The sequence below is a fragment of the Salvelinus fontinalis genome, chromosome 8, assembly GCF_029448725.1.
Source record: "Salvelinus fontinalis isolate EN_2023a chromosome 8, ASM2944872v1, whole genome shotgun sequence".
In the NCBI taxonomy this organism is placed as follows: Eukaryota; Metazoa; Chordata; class Actinopteri; order Salmoniformes; family Salmonidae; genus Salvelinus; species Salvelinus fontinalis.
The window spans coordinates 23948870-23971381 of NC_074672.1; the positions used below are offsets into that span (position 1 = coordinate 23948870).

The following is a 22512-nucleotide window of genomic DNA, read 5'->3' on the forward strand; positions in this document are numbered from 1 at the left end:
GCATGATGGGATGTTAATTGCTTAGTAAACTCAGGAACCACACCTATGTGGAAGCACCTGTTTTCAATACACTTTGTAGCCCTCCTTTACTCAAGTGTTTCCATTATTTTGGCAGTAAAATAAATGGGCAGCACACAGCCTACCAAAATGATGATTGTTAAGTTGCGACTGTCAATGAAGGTAGAGGCCCAGCCAGGCATATCGCAATATTTCAAAATACAATCGTGAGAAAACAGTTTGCTTTCCAAATGGCTATTGTTGTAAAGAGAAGACAATGAAAAGACAAATCTGTCTTTTAGTTATCAAAAGTCTCAACATAACTGACCAAACTATATGGCCTATCTTATTGGCACCAGCGGAGCGCATCGGCCATATCCTCGGTGACTGTGCGTATTCACTCTATCATTGTTGGGTAGTGCCACTTGAAAGTTTGTTTTTGGACAATTATTTCCTCCAGGTTAGATGGACGTTATATTGTTTTTGGGTCTCCCTTCTCGTAGGCCTATTATATGGACAACATTGTTTTTATTGATATAATTGTCAGTCAGCAGAGTAGGCTACCCTGTCATTTTTGTTGTATTAAAACATATTCTGTTAAATGTCTCCAGTAAAATATAGTGTAGTAGAATTTAATGAAATGGGTTCATAAAAGGCCACATTTTCCTCTGCAAAGAAAGGAGAAGAAACATATCTGATATAGCTTAGGCCTACTCTATGCCACTACGTTAATTGCATGGCTGATTGTGGCCTTTTTTGCCAACAGTGCTTGAATATATAACTATCCAATCTATTCATCACATTAGGAATAGTAGGCTATCTTACATAAGTCTGCAAATGCAATGATGCATGGAATTCTTTATTATAAAGGTGCATTTTTATGGTGAAAATTAGCTTATGCAAACTTGAAACTCACAGAGCTTCCTATGTTGAATGGATAAGTGAGATTTTCTGTCACTTGGACGATTTTGTTAGGGATGCAAAAGATGTATACAGCATGTTGCAGTGCAGTGGTTTTTATTCATTGGTCCATGTACTGGTCAGAGGGGAATGGCTCCTGGGATACGTGTACAGGGGTTCGTCGGCACAGCTGTCTCACAGGGCTTCAGCCAATCAGCTTGAATGATTGCTGCATATTCAACGTGGCTCTATCTTCTGTGGTGAATTAGACTATTGTACAAATTAAAAGTGATAGCTAGCTACATTTTTAAGTAGATGCACCAACATTACATGACTCACTAGGTTCGAGCTTGACCAAAATGTTGCCATGGGCTTAGTCGATTTGTTTTCTATCCAACACCAGCACTAACTGATGCTGCTGAACAAAATAATTACCTCGAGGTCAATGACTACCAGGTGTGAGCAGACGGAGAATTCACACATCACTGTGCAGTACCAACTCGCATCGTGATGCATTCATCCTCCAAACCTCTATTGTAGCTTCACAATGCAACAGGCATTAATCACTTCACGGCCTTGGGAATGGAGTTAGAGGCCAATCTATTGAAATCTTAAGACGGTTATTATTATGCTGCCGGGATGCATTGATTGCTCGAGTTTATCAGCAGACTAAAGCGTTTTGAGGGATGAGATGGGTACTAGCTTTGTGTTCAATTGTACATTTTAGTTGTTGCTAGGTGTTATGCTCTCATTGTGCCTATTTAGACTATCATTCCTGTAACTACACATGTGAAGCTGCAAGAAAATCATATTTAAATGTATATCAAACTATTTAGAAATGTTGACCCTGATGTCTCACATTGGCCCCTTTTTATTTATAGAAAGACTAATATGTTCTACTGAAATTGTATATGGTTATGTTCTTACACAATAATGTAGCCCTAAGACTTAACTACCAGTACATACATTGGTTACTTGATACTTTTATTAGGCCAACTTAAGACAAAATGTCTAAAGTCTGCAGTATGGTAGCATTTCATTGTAGTAAAGGATGACGCCAAAAGGTGGAATGCAAACAGCGTTTCGCTTATCAAAGTTCGACAACAAATAACATACCACTTAAACAGTAAATTAGCCAACTTTGTTTGTCTTGTTGCATGCCAAAACATTGACAGGTTTTATGTTTGACAGAGGATGCTGTCCACGGTGTCACTTTGGCACTCTCCAAGGTGGTGAACTGAATTTTCGGTGGGTGCTTTCTCCCACGTTGGATAGCAGTTTCAGAACCGTGGACAGCAACCATCTTTAGTGTGCTGTTGAATTGGTGCACTCTGCTGGTTTGCAGGTAAAGAAAAACACCTCATTCTTCATTTTTACTTGGCCTTCTCATATATATATATATATATATATATATATATGGCCTATTACCAGCAACTTCAGGAGCCTAACGGAAGAATCGATGAAGGCCAGCAGCACTGGGAGAAGGAGCGTCGGGAACAGATTTATTTTCTTCTGGTTATCTTGATCTCTGGCTCTCTCTTGAGTCATTTGTGTGTCTTAATTATTTAATCAAACAGTGCGCTTAAAGTATCAGACAAGCTCAGTGCATATACTGTAGTTGATTTTATTAAAACACAAGGTGTGTCTACATGGAAAAATAAGAGTTTTCACATTTCAACTAATCAATTGGCCCGAAAGTACACTCGGCCAAGATTATTTTTTAGTCGGGGACAGCCACACAGACCTGTTTCATGCTAAAGCACCACCAGAAATAAATATTCAAAAGGATTTGCCTGCATTTAGCCTCTGCCCAGGCTTTCAACATCATCTTTCGTCATGATTCGTCCAGTTGTAGCATGCAATTTTGCGCTATATAGCCAACCATGGTTTTTAGCTGTTTTTTTTCTTCACCCCAAAATAGTGGTTGGCCAATAGGGTGTGATACCATCACAATGCTTTATGAGTATATAATCACAATAGGACAAGGGTTGACGTCGCTCAACTCTACCTGGCTGTGAACTGACAATGCAACATGCAGTTACCGAACAGTTTTTCTTCAACTTTAAATACATTTTATGACTCCATGTCTATTATGGTGTAGTAATAAAGGTTTTAGAAAAAGTATTGTCAAAAAGAGAAAGTACTAGAAAGCCTGACACCAACAAAACATCTACATGCCATTCATAATCTCACATGAAACATGGACACTGCATGTTTCTTTGTCATTCTTAGTAGCCAGGTCTGTTTGTGCTTTGGTCAACTTCTGTCATTCACAGCCATGCTAAACATTCCAGAAGAATGTAAAAGATTTTTTTTTAAATATAGAAATTGTGTTTTATAGTTGATATAATCATTTAACACAGTAATATAATACAATGGTTGTGTCAACAAAATCATTGACAATAACCAATAATGAAATCATTATAATCAGTAAACTCTTCAAACAGTGGGTAGGTGCATGTGAAAACTAGACATCACATTCTTCCTCCGTCCTCGTTTCCTCCACTACTTGCCTCTCCTTGAAAGTGCATTGGAGCCCCAGGGGAGGAACCTTCCCTCCTCTCCCCCAATGTGCTTTGATAGGGAGGTGAGGAATGGAGGAAAAAAAGGGGAGGATCTCAATTGCATTTCCTTCATTTCTCACATCCTCTAAGAGGGATTTATGGGTGGTGACAATGTGAGAGTTCCACCTTACCCTCTGATAGGCTTGGTAGAATTTTGGCAATACGTATACCTGTCCAATTCTCTCAGATCTCCACAAGTGTATGGAGGTAGGGGTTGTTTCTAAACTCCACAACCTTCCAGGTGTGTGGTGGACCTACAGCACAACACTTGAGGCATTGGTTAGATGTTTACTTCCATTGCTACACACATACACACAGGTGTAAGCTGGACACACCTACGGTACCCTATCAGGCTGATCCGACAGGTCTGGGTAGCTGGAGACCTGCTGTAAATAGTAAAAGGATACATTTACATGTCTACTATTCACACCCTTGCTTCCTTCCAGCTAGTTAGATGTGCAACCACTGACTTACTATAGCTAGGGCATATCTCTAGTCTAGGAATAGATACTGTTGTTTTGGCTGTATAGCATCATTTAATAAGATTACCAATGGTTAGCGAGGATATATCAGCTAACCATTTACAGTAACAGCAGTTGATTAATAAGTCAATATATACAAAATCTTTTGCAGAAATCGAGATCTTACCTCATCTTGGCATTGAGGCACAGTATGGGCAGCTTTTAATCAAATAATTAGACAGTAGATTCATAGAATGGAGTTAGAAGGGTGACCTACTTTGAAAGGACAGGAAGTGTTGGCTGTACACTTGACCAGACATTCCAGATTTAACCCCAGCCACATTTGAACATCGAAATATCAAGTCGTGTTTTGGTTTAATATGCTAAAAAGGGGGGGGGGGGCATTTTTTTAATCCAATAAATAAAAAAATAAAAAACTGTTTTAACATTCCCTTATACTCAGTTTTAACTCTGGAAAACAAATGATCAAAACATACACTGACTAATCTTACCTCAGGAATCTTGATTTAATGTTGTCCACTATGTATGGCACACGATTGTTGCCAAATCTGTGAAGACCAAGCATGAGAGGGTTTAAACATAGTAGATACATTCAATATAATGAGTTGAATCAACTCATGCTTCTACACCTACATGCTTCTACACCTGCATTGCTTGCTGTTTGGGGTTTTAGGCTGGGTTTCTGTACAGCACTTTGACATATCAGCTGATGTAAGGGCTATATAAATACATTTGATTTGATGTAGGATAATTATCTTAAACGCCATAAGACAACAAAATCTTCTGTCAATTGTCGAGCGCAACATTAATTCCCGCACTTTGGCTATTGTTAAATCGCGTGCAGTTTCACAAGCTCTTTATCGCTTGACTGTCATTTGGAAAATCCTTAATTGAATTGCTGATGCTCCACGATTAAGTCCCTACCTAACTAAACAAGCATCAAACTAATGCGTAATTATTGAATAACCCCATTAATGACGGTTTCAATTTTTGAATCATATTAAAGTTACTCTTTCTGTTTGAAGCATTGGATTTCGCAAGCACATTCATTATTTTGGATATGTGTGACCATGAAAACTGTTTCCACACCATAACATAGGGAGATAGGAAACGTTAGGAGGTTACAGTACACTTCTGAGATCTTCATACAACAAAAAAGTCCATCAGCAATATCCAGGAATTTCACAGGATCAAAATCAAAGTGTAATTAAATTGTTAAATGCTTAGTATATACACTGCTCAAAAAAATAAAGGGAACACTTAAACAACACAATGTAACTCCAAGTCAATCACACTTCTGTGAAATCAAACTGTCCACGTAGGAAGCAACACTGATTGACAATAAATTTCACATGCTGTTGTGCAAATGGAATAGACAAAAGGTGGAAATTATAGGCAATTAGCAAGACACCCCCCAAAACAGGAGTGATTCTGCAGGTGGTGACCACAGACCACTTCTCAGTTCCTATGCTTCCTGGCTGATGTTTTGGTCACTTTTGAATGCTGGCGGTGCTCTCACTAGTGGTAGCATGAGACGGAGTCTACAACCCACACAAGTGGCTCAGGTAGTGCAGTTAATCCAGGATGGCACATCAATGCAAACTGTGGCAAAAAGGTTTGCTGTTTCTGTCAGCGTAGTGTCCAGAGCATGCAGGCGCTACCAGGAGACAGGCCAGTACATCAGGAGACGTGTAGGAGGCCGTAGGAGGGCAACAACCCAGCAGCAGGACCGCTACCTCCGCCTTTGTGCAAGGAGGTGCACTGCCAGCGCCCTGCAAAATGACCTCCAGCAAGCCACAAATGTGCATTGTGGAAGATATCCCTCTAGTGGTGTGGGGGCTGTGCTTTGGCAAAGTGGGTGGGGTTATATCCTTCCTGTTTGGCTCTGTCCGGGGGTATCATCGGATGGGGCCACAGTGTCTCCTGACCCCTCCTGTCTCAGCCTCCAGTATTTATGCTGCAGTAGTTTATGTGTCAGGGGGCTAGGGTCAGTTTGTTATATCTGGAGTACTTCTCCTGTCTTATCCGGTGTCCTGTGTGAATTTAAGTATGCTCTCTAATCTCTCTTGGAGGACCTGAGCCCTAGGACCTCAGGACTACCTGGCAGGATGACTCCTTGCTGTCCCCAGTCCACCTGGCCGTGCTGCTGCTCCAGTTTCAACTGTTCTGCCTGCGGCTATGGAACCCTGACCTGTTCACCGGACGTGCTACCTGTCCCAGACCTGCTGTTTTCAACTCTAGACGCCGCAGGAGCGGTAGAGATACTCTTAATGATCGGCTATGAAAGCCAACTGACATTTACTCCTGAGGTGCTGACTTGCTGCACCCTCGACAACTAGTGTGATTATTATTATTTGACCATGCTGGTAATTTATGAACATTTGAACATCTTGGCCATGTTCTGTTATAATCTCCACCCAGCACAGCCAGAAGAGGACTGGCCACCCCTCATAGCCTGGTTCCTCACCTTTCTAGGGAGTTTTTCCTAGCCACCGTGTTTCTACACCTGCATTGCTTGCTGTTTGGGGTTTTAGGCTGGGTTTCTGTACAGCACTTTGAGAGATCAGCTGATGTAAGGGCTATATAAATACATTTGATTTGCTCCACTACAGCCTCATCGATGAGAATGGGGGTGTGCTCGGTCCTCCTTTTCCTGTAGTCCACAATCTCAGTCTTAGTTACGTTGAGGGATAGGTTGTTATTCTGGTACCACCCGGCCAGGTCTCTGACCTCCTCCCTATAGGCTGTCTCATCGTTATCGGTGATCAGGCCTACCACTGCTGGAGGTCATAGCAGGATTTCTTATAAGCGTCCGGGTTAGAGTCCCGCTCCTGCTGCTCTACCCTTTAGCTCAGTGCAGATGTTGCCTGTAATCCATAGCTTCTGGTTGGGTTATGTAATTACAATCACTGTGGGAACAACGTCATCAATACACTTATTGTTGAAGCCAGTGACTAATCTGGTGCACTCCTTAATGCCATCGGAAGAATCCCAGAACATTCCAGTCTGTGTTAGCAAAACAGTCCTGTAGCTTAGCATCTGCATCATCTGATCACTTCCGTATTGAGCAAGTCACTAGTACTTCCTGCTTTAGTTTTTGCTTGTAAGCAGGAATCAGGAGGATAGAGTTATGGTCAGATTTGCCAAATGGAGGGCGGGGGAAAGAGCTTTGTTCGAGTCTCTGTGTAGAGTAAAGGTGGTCTAGATTTTTTCCCCCCTCTGGTTGCACATAACATGCTGGTAGAAATTAGGTAAAACTGACTTAAGTTTCCCTGTATTAAAGTCCCCGGCCACAAGGAGCGCCACTTCTGGATTAGCATTTTCTTGTTTGTTTATGGTCTTATACAGCTCGTTGAGTGTGGTCTTAATGCCAGCATCGGTTTGTGGTGGTAAATAGACGGCTACAAAAAATATAGATAAAAGCACTTGGTAAATAGTGTGGTCTGCAGCTTATCATAAGATACTCTACCTCAGGCAAGCTAAACCTCGAAACTTTATTAATATTAGATTTTGTGCACTAGCTGTTATTTACAAATACAGACCGCCACTCCTTGTCTTACTGGAGGCAGCTGTTCCATCTTGCTGATGCACATAAAACCCAGCATACTGTATGTTATCCATGTTGTCATTCAGCCACGACTCGGTGGAAAAAAAGATTACCGTTTTAATGTCCCGTTGGTAGGACAGTCTTGATCGGAGCTCATCCACTTTATTATCCAATGATTGCACGTTGACTAATAGGACTGATGGTAGAGGCGGGTTACCCAATCACCGTCAGATTCTTACAAGGCACCTCGACCTGCGACCCCTATATCTCCATCTCTTCTTCATGGGAATGATGGGGATTTGGTATTTGTCCGGTTTCTGAAGTAAATCCTTTGTGTCTGACTCGTTAAAGAAAAAATCTGTGTCCAGTCTGAGGTAAGTAATCTCTGTTCTGATATCCAGAAGCTCTTATCGGTCATAAGAGACGGTGGCAGGAACATTATGTACAAAAGTTAGCCACATCAGCTATGTTTTTTAAAAAGGCAGTAAATTACACTGAATTAATTGTTTCGCTGCCAGACGCTGATAGCCAGGTGTAGCAGTGGTAAGTATTCCATCCTAATTTCGTCCACCTTGTTGTCCAGAGATGGGACATTGGCGAGTAATATACTCGTAAGGGGTGTTCACCTGATCGGTCATCCATATATTTATATGTACATATCCTTATTCCATCCCTTTAGATGTGTGTATTAGGTAGTTGTGGAATTGTTAGATATTACTGCACTATCGGAACTAGAAGCATAAGCATTTTGCTACACTCACATTAACATCTGCTAACCATGTGTATTCACCTATAAAATGTGATTTGAATCCATGGTGCTGAAAAGAAAGCTCTGCTGTTGGGACAGTTTTATGTAGGCCCTAACAGTTTGTGGTCACCGTTATAGTGTAAATAATTTATTGTTTAGTGTTGTGTTTTACATACATTGCTTTTGTTGCCCCACCAAGATTTACATGCTAAAATCACCACTGCTTAGAGTGATGGACAGTGTCATCCTTGTGGCCTTAGCAATGGATTAGTCAACTGAGACAGGCGTGAGTCAGACAGGTGTCTTGTGTGCTAGGTTATATTTGCGCCTACTAGACGAAAAAAATACATCTGTCGACCAACAACCCATCAACCAGTCGACTAAATGGGGTCAGCCCTAGTGGATCGCGCACATAACAGAGCAAAGTCAGTTAGGATAAATCATGGGCTGGATAGAAGCAAAGTTTACCATCCTCAAAACCTGATAATAATTGCCTCATCCTCTTCTCTTAATATTGTTTGTGCAATCTCTCAACTTATGGACAACACCTTCTTAGGCTGTTAGAATATTTGGTAAATAGGCTTTGGTTCATAACTTACCTTGTCATAACTTTTTTTTTGTCTTATAGCTTTTATGATAGGTCTAGTAGGAGGGTTGGCCATTTGGTTTTCAACCTTGCATGGAGAGAATTTATTTAGAGAATTATATCATTACATTTTTCTATTCATATTGTCATTCAGCTCCACTCAACCCCTCCCATCCATCTCTGAACACCATCCAGTTTTGATTTCCATATTGATATGGTTTGTTCTCTCTCATTATTGTTCCCCTGGCTACCTTATATTTAGGCAATTCAAACAACTTTGAGATGGAACTCTGTTACAAGTATTAATTGTTTGATCGGGAGAAAGCTATGCATGCATAAAGCAATGAAAGCCCAAAGTCATATTCATAGCATATAGTATGGAGAGAGAAAGGAACACAGCCTAGGTTTTTTTAAATGGCTAGACAAGATAGTTAAGGAGTGTGTTATATACCAGATATTTCCAAACTGGGGCAAAGCCGGCGGCGGTACGCCAAATAAAAATGTGATTTACATTTAAAAATATTATATACAAACAGTTGAAGTCAGAAGTTTACATACACTTATGTTGGAGTCATTAAAACTCGTTTTTCAACCACTCCACAAATCTCTTGTTAACAAACTATAGTTTTGGCAAGTCGGTTAGGACATCTACTTTGTGCATGACAAGTAATTTTTCCAACAATTGTTTACAGACAGATTATTTCACTATCACAATTCCAGTGGGTCAGAAGTTTACATACACTAAGTTGACTGTGCCTTTAAAAAGCTTGGAAAATTCCAGAAAATGATGTCATGGCTTTAGAAGCTTCTGATAGGCTAATTGACATCATTTGAGTCAATTGGAGGTGTACTTCAAGGCCTACCTTCAAACTCTGTGCCTCTTTGCTTGACATCATGGGAAAATCAAAAGGGGGGGGGGGGGGGAATGGTAGACCTCCACAAGTCTGGTTCATCCTTGGGAGCAATTTCCAAATGCCTGAAGGTACAATGTTCATCTGTACAAACAATAGTACGCAAGTATAAACACCATGGGACCACGCAGCCGTCATACCGCTCATGAAGGAGACGCGTTCTGTCTCCTAGAGATGAACGTACTTTTGTGTGAAAAGTGCAAATCAATCCCAGAACAACAGTAAAGGACCTTGTGAAGATGCTGGAGGAAATAGGTACAAAAGTATCTATATCCACAGTAAAAAAAAAAAAAAAATGACCTGTGTGGAGGTCTTGGTCTTCATGGTGTGCTTGCTTAGTGGTGTTGCAGACTCTGGGGCGTTTCATAACAGGTGTATATATCCTGAGATCATGTGACAGATCATGTGACACTTAGATTGCACACAGGTGGACGTTATTTAACCAATTATGTGACTTATGAAGGTAATTTGTTGCACCAGATCTTAATTAGGGGCTTCATAGTAGTGAATACATATGCACGCACCACTTTTACGTTGTAAAAAAAATAATAATAATAATTTCACTTCACCAATTTGGACTGTTTTGTGTATGTCCGTTACATGAAATAAAAATAATAATCTATTTAAATTACAGGTTGTACTGCAACAAAATATGAAAAACGCCAAGCGGGATGAATACTTTTGCAAGGCACTGTATACACACTACCGTTCAAAAGTTTGGGGTCACTTAGAAATGTCCTTACTGTAGCTGGAAACGGCAAATGTTTTATGGAATATCTACATAGGCGTACAGAGGCCCATTATCAGCAATCATCACTCCTGCGTTCCAATGGCATGCTGTGTTAGCTAATCCAAGTTTATAATTTTAAAAGGCTAATTGATCATTAGAAAACCCTTTTGCAATTATGTTAGCACAGCTATAAACTGTTGTTCTGATTAAAGAAGCAATAAACCTGGCCTTTAGACTAGTTGAGTATCTGGAGCATCAGCACTTGTGGGTTCGATTACAGGCTCAAAATGGCCAGGAATAAAGACTTTTCTTCTGAAACTTGTCAGTCTATTCTTGTTCTGAGACATGAAGGCTATTCCATGCGAGAAATTGCCAAGAAACTGAAGATCTCGTACAACGCTGTGCACTACTCCTTCCACAGATCCGTGCAAACTGGCTCTAACCAGGATAGAAAGAGGAGTGGGAGGCCCCGGTACACAACTGAGCAAGAGGACAAGTACATTAGAGTGTCTAGTTTGAGAAACAGACGCCTCACAAGTCCTCAACTGGCAGCTTCATTAAATAGTACCCGCAAAACACCAGTCTCAACGTCAGCAGTGAAGAGGCGACTCTGGGATGCTGGCCTTCTAGGCAGAGTTGCAAAGAAAAAGCCATATCTCAGACTGGCCAATAAAAATAAAAGATTAAGATAGGTAAAATAACACAGACACTGGACAGAGGAACTCTGCCTAAAAGGCCAGCATCCTGGAGTTGCCTCTTTGCTGACAGTTAAGGACTTGTGAGGCTTCTGTTTCTCAAGCTAGACACTCTAATGTACTTGTCCTCTTACTCAAATTTTTTTGATTAACAAATACGTTCTTTTAATTTAAGATGGTTAAATAAAGTGCAAAAGTATTGATTATTATTATTTGTGCCCTGGTCCTATAAGAGCTCTTTGTCACTTTCCACAAGTGCGGTTGTGACAAAAACTCACATTCAGTCTTATGTTTAATGAATGTATCGTATAGTGTGTGTGTGGCAGGCTTACAATGATGGCAAAAAACAACATTTGAGAGTGCGCTGACCCTGGTGCTAGTGGGGGTACACAGCTGGAGGTTGAATGTTTGAAGGGGTATGGGACTATAAAAAGTTTGGGAACTACTGTTAGAGTATATATTTTTAAAAATGAATAGGTTTAGGCTATAAGCCCCATGCATCCGACTGAGAGAGAAACAATATTTTCTGACTGGACATTTTGCAAAGCTTTGGTGGAGTTCTCTGCTCTGTCTAGCCTACCATTCTCTCTTGCGTTCTGTATATAACATTTATTGAAATAGGCCATAGCAAATAGAAATAGGTAAATATCTCGGAATGTCACTCGTGCCCGTCTCTCATGCGCGGCGCCAGTCAAGTTCAAATAAGCTAAACCATTGTCTGTCACATCACGATGTCGTCACCGTCAACGAGCATAATTTAGCAACATGGTGTTTTTATTCACAACAAAACTTCAGTTACACAACGTGAAATCTATAAAGTGTCAAATAATGTCCAGTTATTACAACAACTCCACAGTATACATATTTCATTTCCATCTACGAAGGGTTGAAAATATGTCCAGAAAGCCCACTTTTCCTTCTCCGAAAATATTGTGTTCAGGGTAACCTGCAACATAGTTCTGAGGGGAATGCCGCCCATAAGGACAACGGTGCAGCTTCCCATATCGAGTTTGAGGGAACACATCAACACATAGGACCAAACAGGCGAACATAGGAGGTTATAGGACCAACTGCAGTTCTTCTGCCTCTTCTCAACTTGAATTACCAACAACATCACAGTTGTGTGTGGAAAGACCTCCTTTAGCTTCTCAGCACACTCAGGTGCCAGAACACTCAGTGAAGACATCAGTGGACACAAATGGCAACTTCCAGTGAAAACATCTTAATTGAACTAATCATGAACATGTGAACCCCTTAGGGCTTTTGGATGTATTTAACTATGGCAGCCTAATAAGTGATGAATAATGTATGCACTGTATAGTGTGTTAAAGTAATGTAATTTTAATGTAGGCAGGATGTTAATTAAAAACATTTAATTACAATATTAGTTATAGACATCCTCCCACTTTTGTGGATATGAAGACAATGCAGCATGAATGAGTCCCTGGCATTTTTTATAATGGTTATCACAGTGATGTCATCTAATGCAGTCACCCAGTGATTCTCAGCACCTAGCTCTCTCTCATCCACTCCTGCCCTGTATGCTCACTAAATTGCACAGTCTAGATTCTTTTTCCATCTTGCTACCACCCACAAGTGCCGCTTTGATGAGTTTAACATTACACCTTCCTCCAACCTTTCCCCTCAGCCAAGTTCCCCTTGGTGGTAATAAGTTACAGTATGTAACATCTCTTCACACTCTACTCTCCATCCTCCCCTTCAGTCCAGCGTGTCCACCTGATTGGGCAACAGCAGAGGCAGCTCAATCCCAGCGTGGTCGTCGTCAAACAGGTTGACGGCGTCTGTGGCGGTGGCGGGGGGCTGTGGGGGGTCGGAGGCCAGGGAAGGGGGCTCCGTGGGCAAGTTGGGCTCGCCAGAGTTGCGGAGGGAGAGGGAGAGCGCCAGTGAGGGTCTGCGGGGCGAGTGGGTGGAGCAGCAGGGCAGCAGCCTCCCCAGGGCCTGTTTGAAGTCACGCATGAACAGCGGGTAGATGATGGGGTTCATGGTGCTGTTACAGTAGCCCAGCCAGGTGATGGTGTCAAAGAGCGCCGGGGGAACACACTCGCATACCGCCTGACGAGAGAGAGAGAGAGCAAAAGGCAGGCACCGGGGTTGTGTTCAGTATGTACGTAGCATGAAGATGTTGTGAAACAATTTTTTTAATGAAAAGTATTATTATAGGAAATATGTAGCCAGTAAGAGGTAAAACAGAAAATAATATTGTAAAGGCTATTTTCATTAGCGTACAGAACCTAAGTAGAACATACATATACATACATACACACACACATATACACATATATGTATATACTGCTTATACATATAGGGACATAACCCATAGGAGGGTGAAAGACTGGCTCACTATGGCATATCAGAGAGAAAGGGAGAAGACTGCTGTTGGAGTGTCCTATATTATGAAGATGAATGAGGGAGGCAGTGAGTGAGTAGCAGAAAAAAGGGAGGGGGGTGTTCACATACCACATTGCATGTGAAAGGAAGGCAGACACTTGAGCCCTCTGTCTGCTATATTCTGGAGGAGTGAAGTGAGGGACACAGATGGGAAATGAAATGACTGGATCATTGAAAGCCTGAAAGCAGGACAACGATAAGTACCAATTTAGATTAAATCATTTTCTGTCACACACTTAATCCTGAAGATAAACATGCTCCCCTTGATTTTAGATAATGAGCAAATGGTGAAGGGGGGTACATTTTATGTTTAGCTTCTTTCATCTAATCAAGCATCTTATCATTTTTCTCCCTAAAATTTTACAACCCCAAAAAGACCATTGTATTTACACATTCTTGGGATGACCCCCCCCAATTGTATTTCACACATTGCTTTTATGCTGAACCACATGGCAACACTCCAGCAATGATAAACCTGGGTGATGGAACAGTAGAAACACCCAATCGAGTCACTGAGGCGAATGAAATATGGAGCTCAGATGAAGACCACAGACCTGAATTGAAAGAAATAGGATTCCAAAATGTTAGTTTTTCACTGTGAATGAAGATATACTCTACATGTGAGACATCTTACAATAATATTACAATGTAAAAAATTAGTTTTGGCAAAAGTAAAAGAAAAAAGTTTGTCTGTCTCCTAGAATTTGGCACTAAATTCAAGAAGTATGAGTGGACATCAAATATACAGTATGTTCCAGTAGATAAGGGAACATTTTCAAGCAAAAATTCCTGTCTTTAATTTTCTACTGCTTATTATTCCACTTGACCGGCATCAATTTCTATTCATACAGCCAATCTATTTAGTATCCACTTGACCCCACCCCCCACCCCGTTTTGGTGCACGCTTTGGTATTTTCTTAGCACTACACAGCTAGTTCAAATAACTGAGTTTGGGAAACCCTGTTCTAGCTGACACCTTTCCCACAGGAGTAAGGCAACCTCAGAGCACACACAAAGCAAGCTTAATTGCCATAAGATGGAGCGTCACACATGGAATGGATGTGGTCCAGGTTTTGTAATACAGGGAATAATTGGCAATGAATAGGGAAGGTGTACACAAACATAATGATAACAGATGTGCTATACAATATACTGTGTGCATGTGGTTTGTAAGTTTCGACCCTGAGAAGATGAGCTTCAACCAATTTAAAGATTTCTATTCATCTCTGCTCAGAGCAGCTAGATGATCCGCTAGTGTTTAGCTCATCATTTCTTGAAAAGCACTCGATTGAAATGTGCTTTGAACCCCAAAGTTTACTGCAAGCGCTGCAAGAAGAAACAATATCATTGATATCAAAGAGAAATAATGACCAGATTCGATTGTGCATTTTATAGGCCAATTTCTTTATTAATGTGGAGGTAAAGTGAACATTTGAGAATTGAGATTTCACTAGGATTTCAGGAGAACATGTATACTCTTCTATGCTTGACATTAATGGAATAGTTTGTTTAAATCACTCTTTGATAAAGAGGCCGATGCAGTTTGAGCCACTGACCTGGGCCATGTTGGTGATGAAGAAGGGCAGCCAGGCGCTGAAGAAGAGGCCCAGCAGGACTCCCAGGGTCAGACTGGCCTTCACTGCCCTCCGTCCCTGCCGGTGGGCCAGCCGCCGCTCGCTGTTCACCGACAACTGAGGACAGAGGGACAGACAGGGCTGTCAGAGACAAGGGCCGTGTCCGAATACCTGTACTTGCATCCTAAATAGGCCGTTTGAGTATGCAAAAAAAACGGTTTAATAGTATGCGACATTTTAAAAATCCAGTATACTCCAAGTGCCCGGATGTCATACTCATTTCGGTGTGACAACAGCTGGTTAAATAGATATGGAGATGCACTACTGAAATCAACTAATAGCGGGAAACAACGCAATAATGTATTCTCAGTATGCGAAAATAGGTTTTCTAGAATGTGAATTTTCAAAAATCTAGTATGGTTTAAAATGTCATGATGTAATGGCCTATTCATTTCAGTTCTTCATCTAGTATAATTTGATGCACAGTTTTCCACAATGCATTGGAAGAGGTTGGCTGCGAGTGATAGGCCCTGGTTGTCTTCAAGTAGCCAGACAAAAAAACTAGGCTGCTTAATTGAGAAGATGCTGAATAGCGGATTTCTGTTATCTCATTGAAAAGTGTTTGTTCTCTTTTAAACTACACTGACCAAAAATATAAACACAACATGTAAAGTGTTGGTCCCATGTTTCATGAGCTGAAATAAATGATCCCAGAAATACACAAAAAGCTTTTCTCTAAAATTTTTGTTTACATTCCTGTTTGTGAGCATTTCTCCTTTGTCAAGATAATCCATCCACCTGACAGGTGTGGCATATCAAGAAGCTGATTAAAGAGCATGATCATTACATAGGTGCACCTTGTGCTGGCGACAATAAAAAGCAACTCTAAAATGTGCAGATTTGTCACGTAACATAATGCCACAGATGTCTCAAGTTTTGAGGGACAGTGCAATTGGCACGCTGACTGCAGGAATGTCCACTGTGTAACCATGCCAGCCCAGGACCACATCCGGCTTTTTCATCTGCGGGATTGTCTGAGAACAGTTGATGAAACTGTGGGTTTGCACAACCAAAGAATTTCTGCACAAACTGTCAGAAACCGTCTCAGGGAAGCTCATCTGCCTGCTCTTCGTCCTCACCACGGTCTTGACATGACTGCAGTTCAATGTCGTAACTAACTTCAGTGGGCAAATACTCAACTTCGATGGCCACTGGCATGCTGGAAAAGTGTGCTCTTCACGAATAAATCCTGGTTTCAACTTTACCGGGCAGATGGCAGACAACGTGTATGGCATTGTTGGGGAAAGTGGTTTGCTGATGTCAATGTGTGAACAGAGTGCCCCATGGTGGCGGTGGGGTTATGGTATGGGCAGGCTTAAGCTACAGACAACAAACACAATTGCATTTTATCGATGAAAATTTGAATGGATAGAGATACCGTGACGAGATCCTGAGGCCCATTGTTGTGCCATTCATCTCCTGCCATCACCTCATGTTTCAGCATGATATTGCACAGCCTCATGTCGCAAGGATCTGTACACAATTCCTGGAAGCTGAAAATGTCCCAGTTCTTCCATGGCCTGCATACTCACCAAACATGTCACCCACTGACCATATTTGGGATGCTCTGTATCGACATGTACGAAAGTGTGTTTAAGTTCCTGCCAATATCCAGCAACTTCGCACAGCCATTGAAGATGAGTGGGACAACATCCACAGGCCACAATCAACAGCCTGACCAACTTTATGCAAAGGAGATGTGTCATGCTGCATGAGGCAAATGGTGGTCACTGGTTTTCTGATCCATGCCCCTACTTAAAAAAAAAGAGTGTCTGTGACCAACTGATGCATATATCTATTCACAGTCATGTGAAATCCATAGATAAGGGACTAATTCATTTATTTCAATTGACTGATTTCCTTATATGAACTGTAACTCAATAAAATCTTTGAAGTTGTTGCATGTTGCGTTGATATTTCTTTTCAGTGTAAATACTAAATCATCTTTTAATTTATGAATTTGTCGGCACCGTGGATCTCGGGATGTGGCTGCGTTATTGAAATCACATCAGTCATTTATGGATCAAGCCTTAGCAGTCATTTTGATCTCAGTCCCACTGATCAGTGCTTTAGTTTATGTTGCTGTCCAGCGGTTCCAGGTTTTTCTGTGCAATAGCCTTTTGATGTGAACATTTGAAAAGTTTTGGTGTGCCTACTAGGCTATTTGATTTAATGTATATGTTACAGGACTTTGGTTTCACTAATGCATTTGTTGAAATGGAACCAAATTATCTGTTTCTGTCTTCAGACTTTTTTAAATAGGATAGATGGATTATACGGGCTAAAGTGTAGGTTGAATGTGATAGTCTGCATATAACCAGCCTGAGTAAGCCCATAACTCCATTACTATTCTATTCAGAGTTTAGAGAAATTAATCAAATTTGAAATTAGATATTATCATGCTGGTTAATGTGGTGCATGTCTGAATTTGGAAAAATCCACATATCCAGTCAGGAGCTGCTACTGCGTTGCGGCTGTGGCATACTGTATAGCCTACTTTTTACTAAACGGTAGGTGCTAAATAGTAGGCTATGCGACAATGAGTACATAGTATGCAGTTTAAGTATGTAGTATGCTAGTATAGGTATTCGGACACGGTCAAGGACTGCATCTCAATGTATCCAAAAACCTAGGTATTTATTTAATTTTACAAGGTAGCTACAGGTCCACATTGTTACATGATTCTTAAAACTTTTTACAGACACTCTTATCCAGAGTGACTTACAGGAGCAATTAGGGTTAAGGACTTTGCTCAAGGGCATATCGACACATTTTTCACCTAGTTGGCTCGGGGATAAGAACAACGCTCTTAACCTCTAGGCTACCTGCCGCCCTAAAACTGTTTATCTGTTCGCGGCATGCACAATTTCAAGGATTTGCAAATGAACTTGAATTAAAACAATGAAGTGGAATTAAAACAATATTTCCAGAGTGAGCACAAATCTAATGCATAGAAAGTTAATTGTGTACAAACAGCAAACCGGTATCAATAGCTTTAAGAACCTATGTAACAATGTGCACTTACACAAAAGCTAACATTTATAGCTGGAGTAGCAAAATATAATAAATTATAGCTTCCACCACATTGCTTTCAGGAGAAAAGACAAGAAGATGTCACTTTAGATGCATCATTGGCCTGATATGTCGAGGAGTCTCAGAAAAAAGGAAAGCTATGTAGGCCTAACTCTTACATTTAACAAGATGTAATACTCACATTGAAAGAGATGTGAAGTGTTGTTGAAAACATTGAAAAGTCTGTGTGGAATAACATTGTTATGAATTACTTTCCAAGGCCCTCAATCTCAGGAGTGTAGGCACAGGTCATTGACTAGAAAAATACAATGCAATGTCTGTGCCATTTATTCTACCTAGCAACCACTTCTCCATCAACAGGCACCATTGCCCCTCCTCCCACTTTGTATCTTTCAGAGGATTTGTTATTGACCATGAATTTCTGTTGGGCAGAACATAATCTGAAACACAACCAGAACAAACTGCAAATGCATTCAACAAATTTGGAAAGTCACAAGCTTGATGTAATCATTGTGTGCTAGTAGTATGGGATCAAACACTAAACTGTTGACTAAATTGAATACACTTTAAGTGAATTTCAAATGGGGGGTATTGGATACATAACTGTAAAACAGAAATGCATGAAAACACTCATAAACGGTGACATTCTGTACTGTTGCCTCATATATATATTTTTTTATGCTGGAGTATAGACCCAAATTGAAAGTTTTAGCTTCACTGTCCAAATAAATATGTAGGGGAGTGTACACACACCTAATCAGCCCACAACACCTTCGTAATCTCAAATTCTTGAATTTCTCCCAAATCAATGGCTGTGTCCTAATTATTTTAGCTAGATCCCCACATTTGTTTTCCTTCATGTCAACTAATCTGAGAGGGCATGATAAGCAGAGAAGGCACCATGGTGGAAACTTATCCAGGCACACAGTGATCATGCAGGTACGGATTATACAGCATTGGGATGTAGCCTTATTGTATCCCCCTTCATCTCCTCTACCACCCCACGCTCTCACCGGCATGTGGCGTGACACAGGGTGCTCCTGATGACTGTAGTCATCTCCTTCGAGGTGAGCGTGTCTGGCGGCGCCCCCACCTGGTGACGGAGGGTGAGAAGGCTCCCCAGGCGAATGGTGCGGGTACGGAGGTTGACTTAGCGCCGCCACCCGCCTCGCCTGTCTCCGCGCCGCCAGGAGAATCTGACAGTAGGTGAAGCAGATGGCACTGGATGGCAGGAAGAAGGTGAGGATGGACGCCACCAGGGCAAAAGGAAAGGTAACCCGCAGACAGCATTGGAAGGACAGGCCACTGGACTGCGACAGCTGGAAGTAGGAGGCGTGGTACCACAAGCTCAGCTCTGGGTATGTGCTGACGTTGGCACTGCCAGCCCCGTGCATTGGGGAATGGCCACTCCCATGACCCAAGCTGTGCCAGTTCATCTTGATGGGCAAGAAGGAGGTGAGGGCGGCCAGACCCCAGGCCCCTCCCACCAGAAGCAGGGCCCGTGGAGGGGTCATCCTCTGCTTGTAGCGCAGCGGCGAGATGATGAGGAGGTAGCGGTCCAGGCTGATCACACACAGGTTGAGAATGGAGGCACTACAGCACATGACGTCGAAGCAGAGCCACACGGGGCAGAAGCCCGGCCACAACACCCAGGCCCCGTACAGCACATTGAGCATTGCTGGCGGCATCACCACCAGAGCCACCATCAGGTCAGACAGGAAGAGAGACACCAGGAAACAGTTGGAGGTGTTGCGTAAGGAGCGTTGGGCAAACACCAGAGCGATCAACAGAGTGTTGCCACAAGCCGTCATCAGGATGATAAGGGTTAACATGCACGCCAACAGCCACGGACCACTGCCACTGATGCCCCAGGCACTGGTTTCGGACAAGCTGCCATTGGAGCTCCCTAAAGGGTTAACAGCATCCCCACTTGCAGTTGCTGCCTCTAACCCAGGTAAGGTGGAGTTGTCCATAGTGGTGGTTGACATTGGTCAATGTGAGAACTTCCCTGTTCCTCTCCCAGTCTGTGAATGCCAACAATTGCTGTGCAGCACAAAATGTATGTGACCTCTGGTGCTTGTTAGTGCTGATAAAGTTTTCCCAACACTTGAGGAGAATAAAGAGAAGCCACTGAGGTCCTGTTTTGATAATCCGTTCACCACATTCTTCACAAGGTTAACAGAGGGGCCCATCAGTCATTTCTGTGAAAACCTCTTATTGGCTCCTGTTGCAGTTGTGATAAGAAGTGTCGGCACTGATTCCATCTCTTCGTCGTGCCCAATAGTCCTGCTTTCCTCAGCGTTGTAGCCAGAGTGAGCAATTCTGTGGCTGTGTGTTTCAAAGCTGCGTGTCATGATGACACTCGCTAGGGGAGGGCAAATTGAGAGGTGGGCTACAACGTGTGAGAGCAAAGGCAGCTTGAGTGGAATGGCAAGAAGAGGGAAAAACAACAAATTCTCCAAGTTATTCTTTACTACACACACACAAGGTTAATGGTATTGCTCCTGTTGGTGTTTGGTTGTTTGTGTGAGAGAGAGCTGTGTGAAGTCTATTTGCTACTCCTTGTGGATATGTGAATCTCAAGTCTTTGTGTTGAATAGAACATACTCCACTGTGAGGGTGTCATTTGTAAGCAAGGCTCTGACCACAAGTGCTCTACAGGTATCATGGTTTTTGTCGTGTTCCCTCCTGCTAATCCCCGTGCCGGCTACTCCAGCTCACCTCCCAGCCAGAGCACTCCGCTCCCGGAGAAGGAGCGTGTCTGAGTCTTGAGCTGCAAATACATGCCTGTACACATTCACAGCTAGGTGATGCAAATTCTATCACAGCAAGGAGGCAGTGTGGGACATCTGTTGTACAATTTAATTTAATAGCCTGTGATTCTGACATTCTTGCATTATTTCTGTGAAAGAATAAATGTATTGACTCCGTTTCTTCGTAGAGCATGACATCAGTTTATGGTATATATCTGGGGTACTCAAGTACTATTTGGAAAGGACCCGTCACACACATTTCCTAGGTGGCAAAGGTCCGGATGGATAGTCATTTATCGGCATAGTAGCAAACCTCCACCTCGCAACCCATGCAACCCCAAACTGTTCACACCCCTCTTGTTGGCGGAGAGAAAATGTAGAAGAAGCACATTTTTCATTTTGCATGGGGCAGATATTTTACACAACTCTACACATTTTTCCATGTCTTATGTGTTTATATGACCACGGGTCGAAGCCCGCCTCGGCCGGCTCGACAGGCCCCCACGCCTCAGCTGAGGCAACCGGCATGGTCCCCGGGACCGTCCCTCTGGTTGGCGTCCTGCGTCTGGAGCCGCGCACCAGGGAGGGGGTACTGTCACATTTACTCCCACTCCCCCTTTCATGTGCTCGTTGTCTCATGATTACGGAACCTGCCACTATCGTTACGCGCACCTGCGCCTCATGAGACTCACCTGGACTCCACCTCCCTGATTACCTTCCCTATATCTGTCACTCTCCTTGTTTTTCCCTCAGGCATTATTGACTCTGTTTCGGTTTCATGTCTGTGCACTTTTCGTGTTTCTTGTTTAGTATTTTGTATGTTCCATTTATTCAATTATTCACTCCCTGTACTTGCTTCCTGACTCCCAGCGTACACGTTACACTTAACCCTTACCTTAACCATGTTAAATTTCTACTTCAATGGGGTAAGAACGTACCAAGGATTCCGCAGAGATCGGACCTACTCAAAATGGCGCAACACAGCTTCCAGAAAACTAGGGATTTTGTGGCTAATTGAGGTAGAACAGTAATTTTGCTCATAGATTATACATGTTTATGCAACGGTGGGTCTAATCCTGAATGCTGATTGGTTGCCACCGGCTAAATCGATGACATTAAAATGCCTATTTACTCTGTTCCATCTGACTGCGCAATCCACTGTCTCATCAGCCCAGCCAGGCAATTTCTAAACTTGATCTCCACTATAAAAAGCATCTAGACATTCTCACATTTCTTTTAGACTAACATTTTGTTTTCAACAGCGGAGATTTGTATAAACCTCTCCGACATTTCCAACATTGTTTCAATATTCAAAGTTGACCTCCAGCTGTCCCATAGTAATGAAAGTGTTGGGAGGAGAGGTTGGACAGACAGTGAGCGTTTCTCAGCCAGTCGAAATCATGAATCAGCTGGTGTAACCGATGTGAAATGGCTAGCTAGTTAGAGGTGGTGCGCACTAATCGCGTTTGAATCGGTGACGTCACTCACTTTGAGACCTTGAAGTAGTGCTTCCCCTTGCTCTG

The 22512-nt window shown here is 42.2% G+C and overlaps 1 protein-coding gene across 1 annotated transcript; it reads right to left on the bottom strand.

Annotated features, from left to right (window-relative positions):
• Positions 1 to 11986: 11986 nt before the first annotated feature.
• LOC129860318 (5-hydroxytryptamine receptor 6-like) lies at positions 11987 to 20531 on the bottom strand. Its single transcript, XM_055930641.1, has 3 exons — positions 19250 to 20531; positions 15126 to 15260; positions 11987 to 13233 (listed from the first exon to the last, which is right to left on the bottom strand). Exons 1-3 carry the CDS (start codon positions 20222 to 20224, stop codon positions 12880 to 12882), a joined length of 1464 nt encoding a protein of 487 aa, XP_055786616.1. The 5' UTR covers positions 20225 to 20531; the 3' UTR covers positions 11987 to 12879.
• Positions 20532 to 22512: the final 1981 nt, after the last annotated feature.

Excerpts from the sequence above, each read along its gene's own strand:
- LOC129860318 (XM_055930641.1), bottom strand. The coding sequence starts at position 20,224 with ATGTCAACCACCACTATGGACAACTCCACCTTACCTGGGTTAGAGGCA. Across the intron at positions 15,261-19,249 it reads CTGTGTCACGCCACATGCCG|TTGTCGGTGAACAGCGAGCG; the intron begins GTGAGAGCGTGG and ends CTCTGTCCTCAG. Across the intron at positions 13,234-15,125 it reads TCATCACCAACATGGCCCAG|GCGGTATGCGAGTGTGTTCC; the intron begins GTCAGTGGCTCA and ends CTCTCTCGTCAG.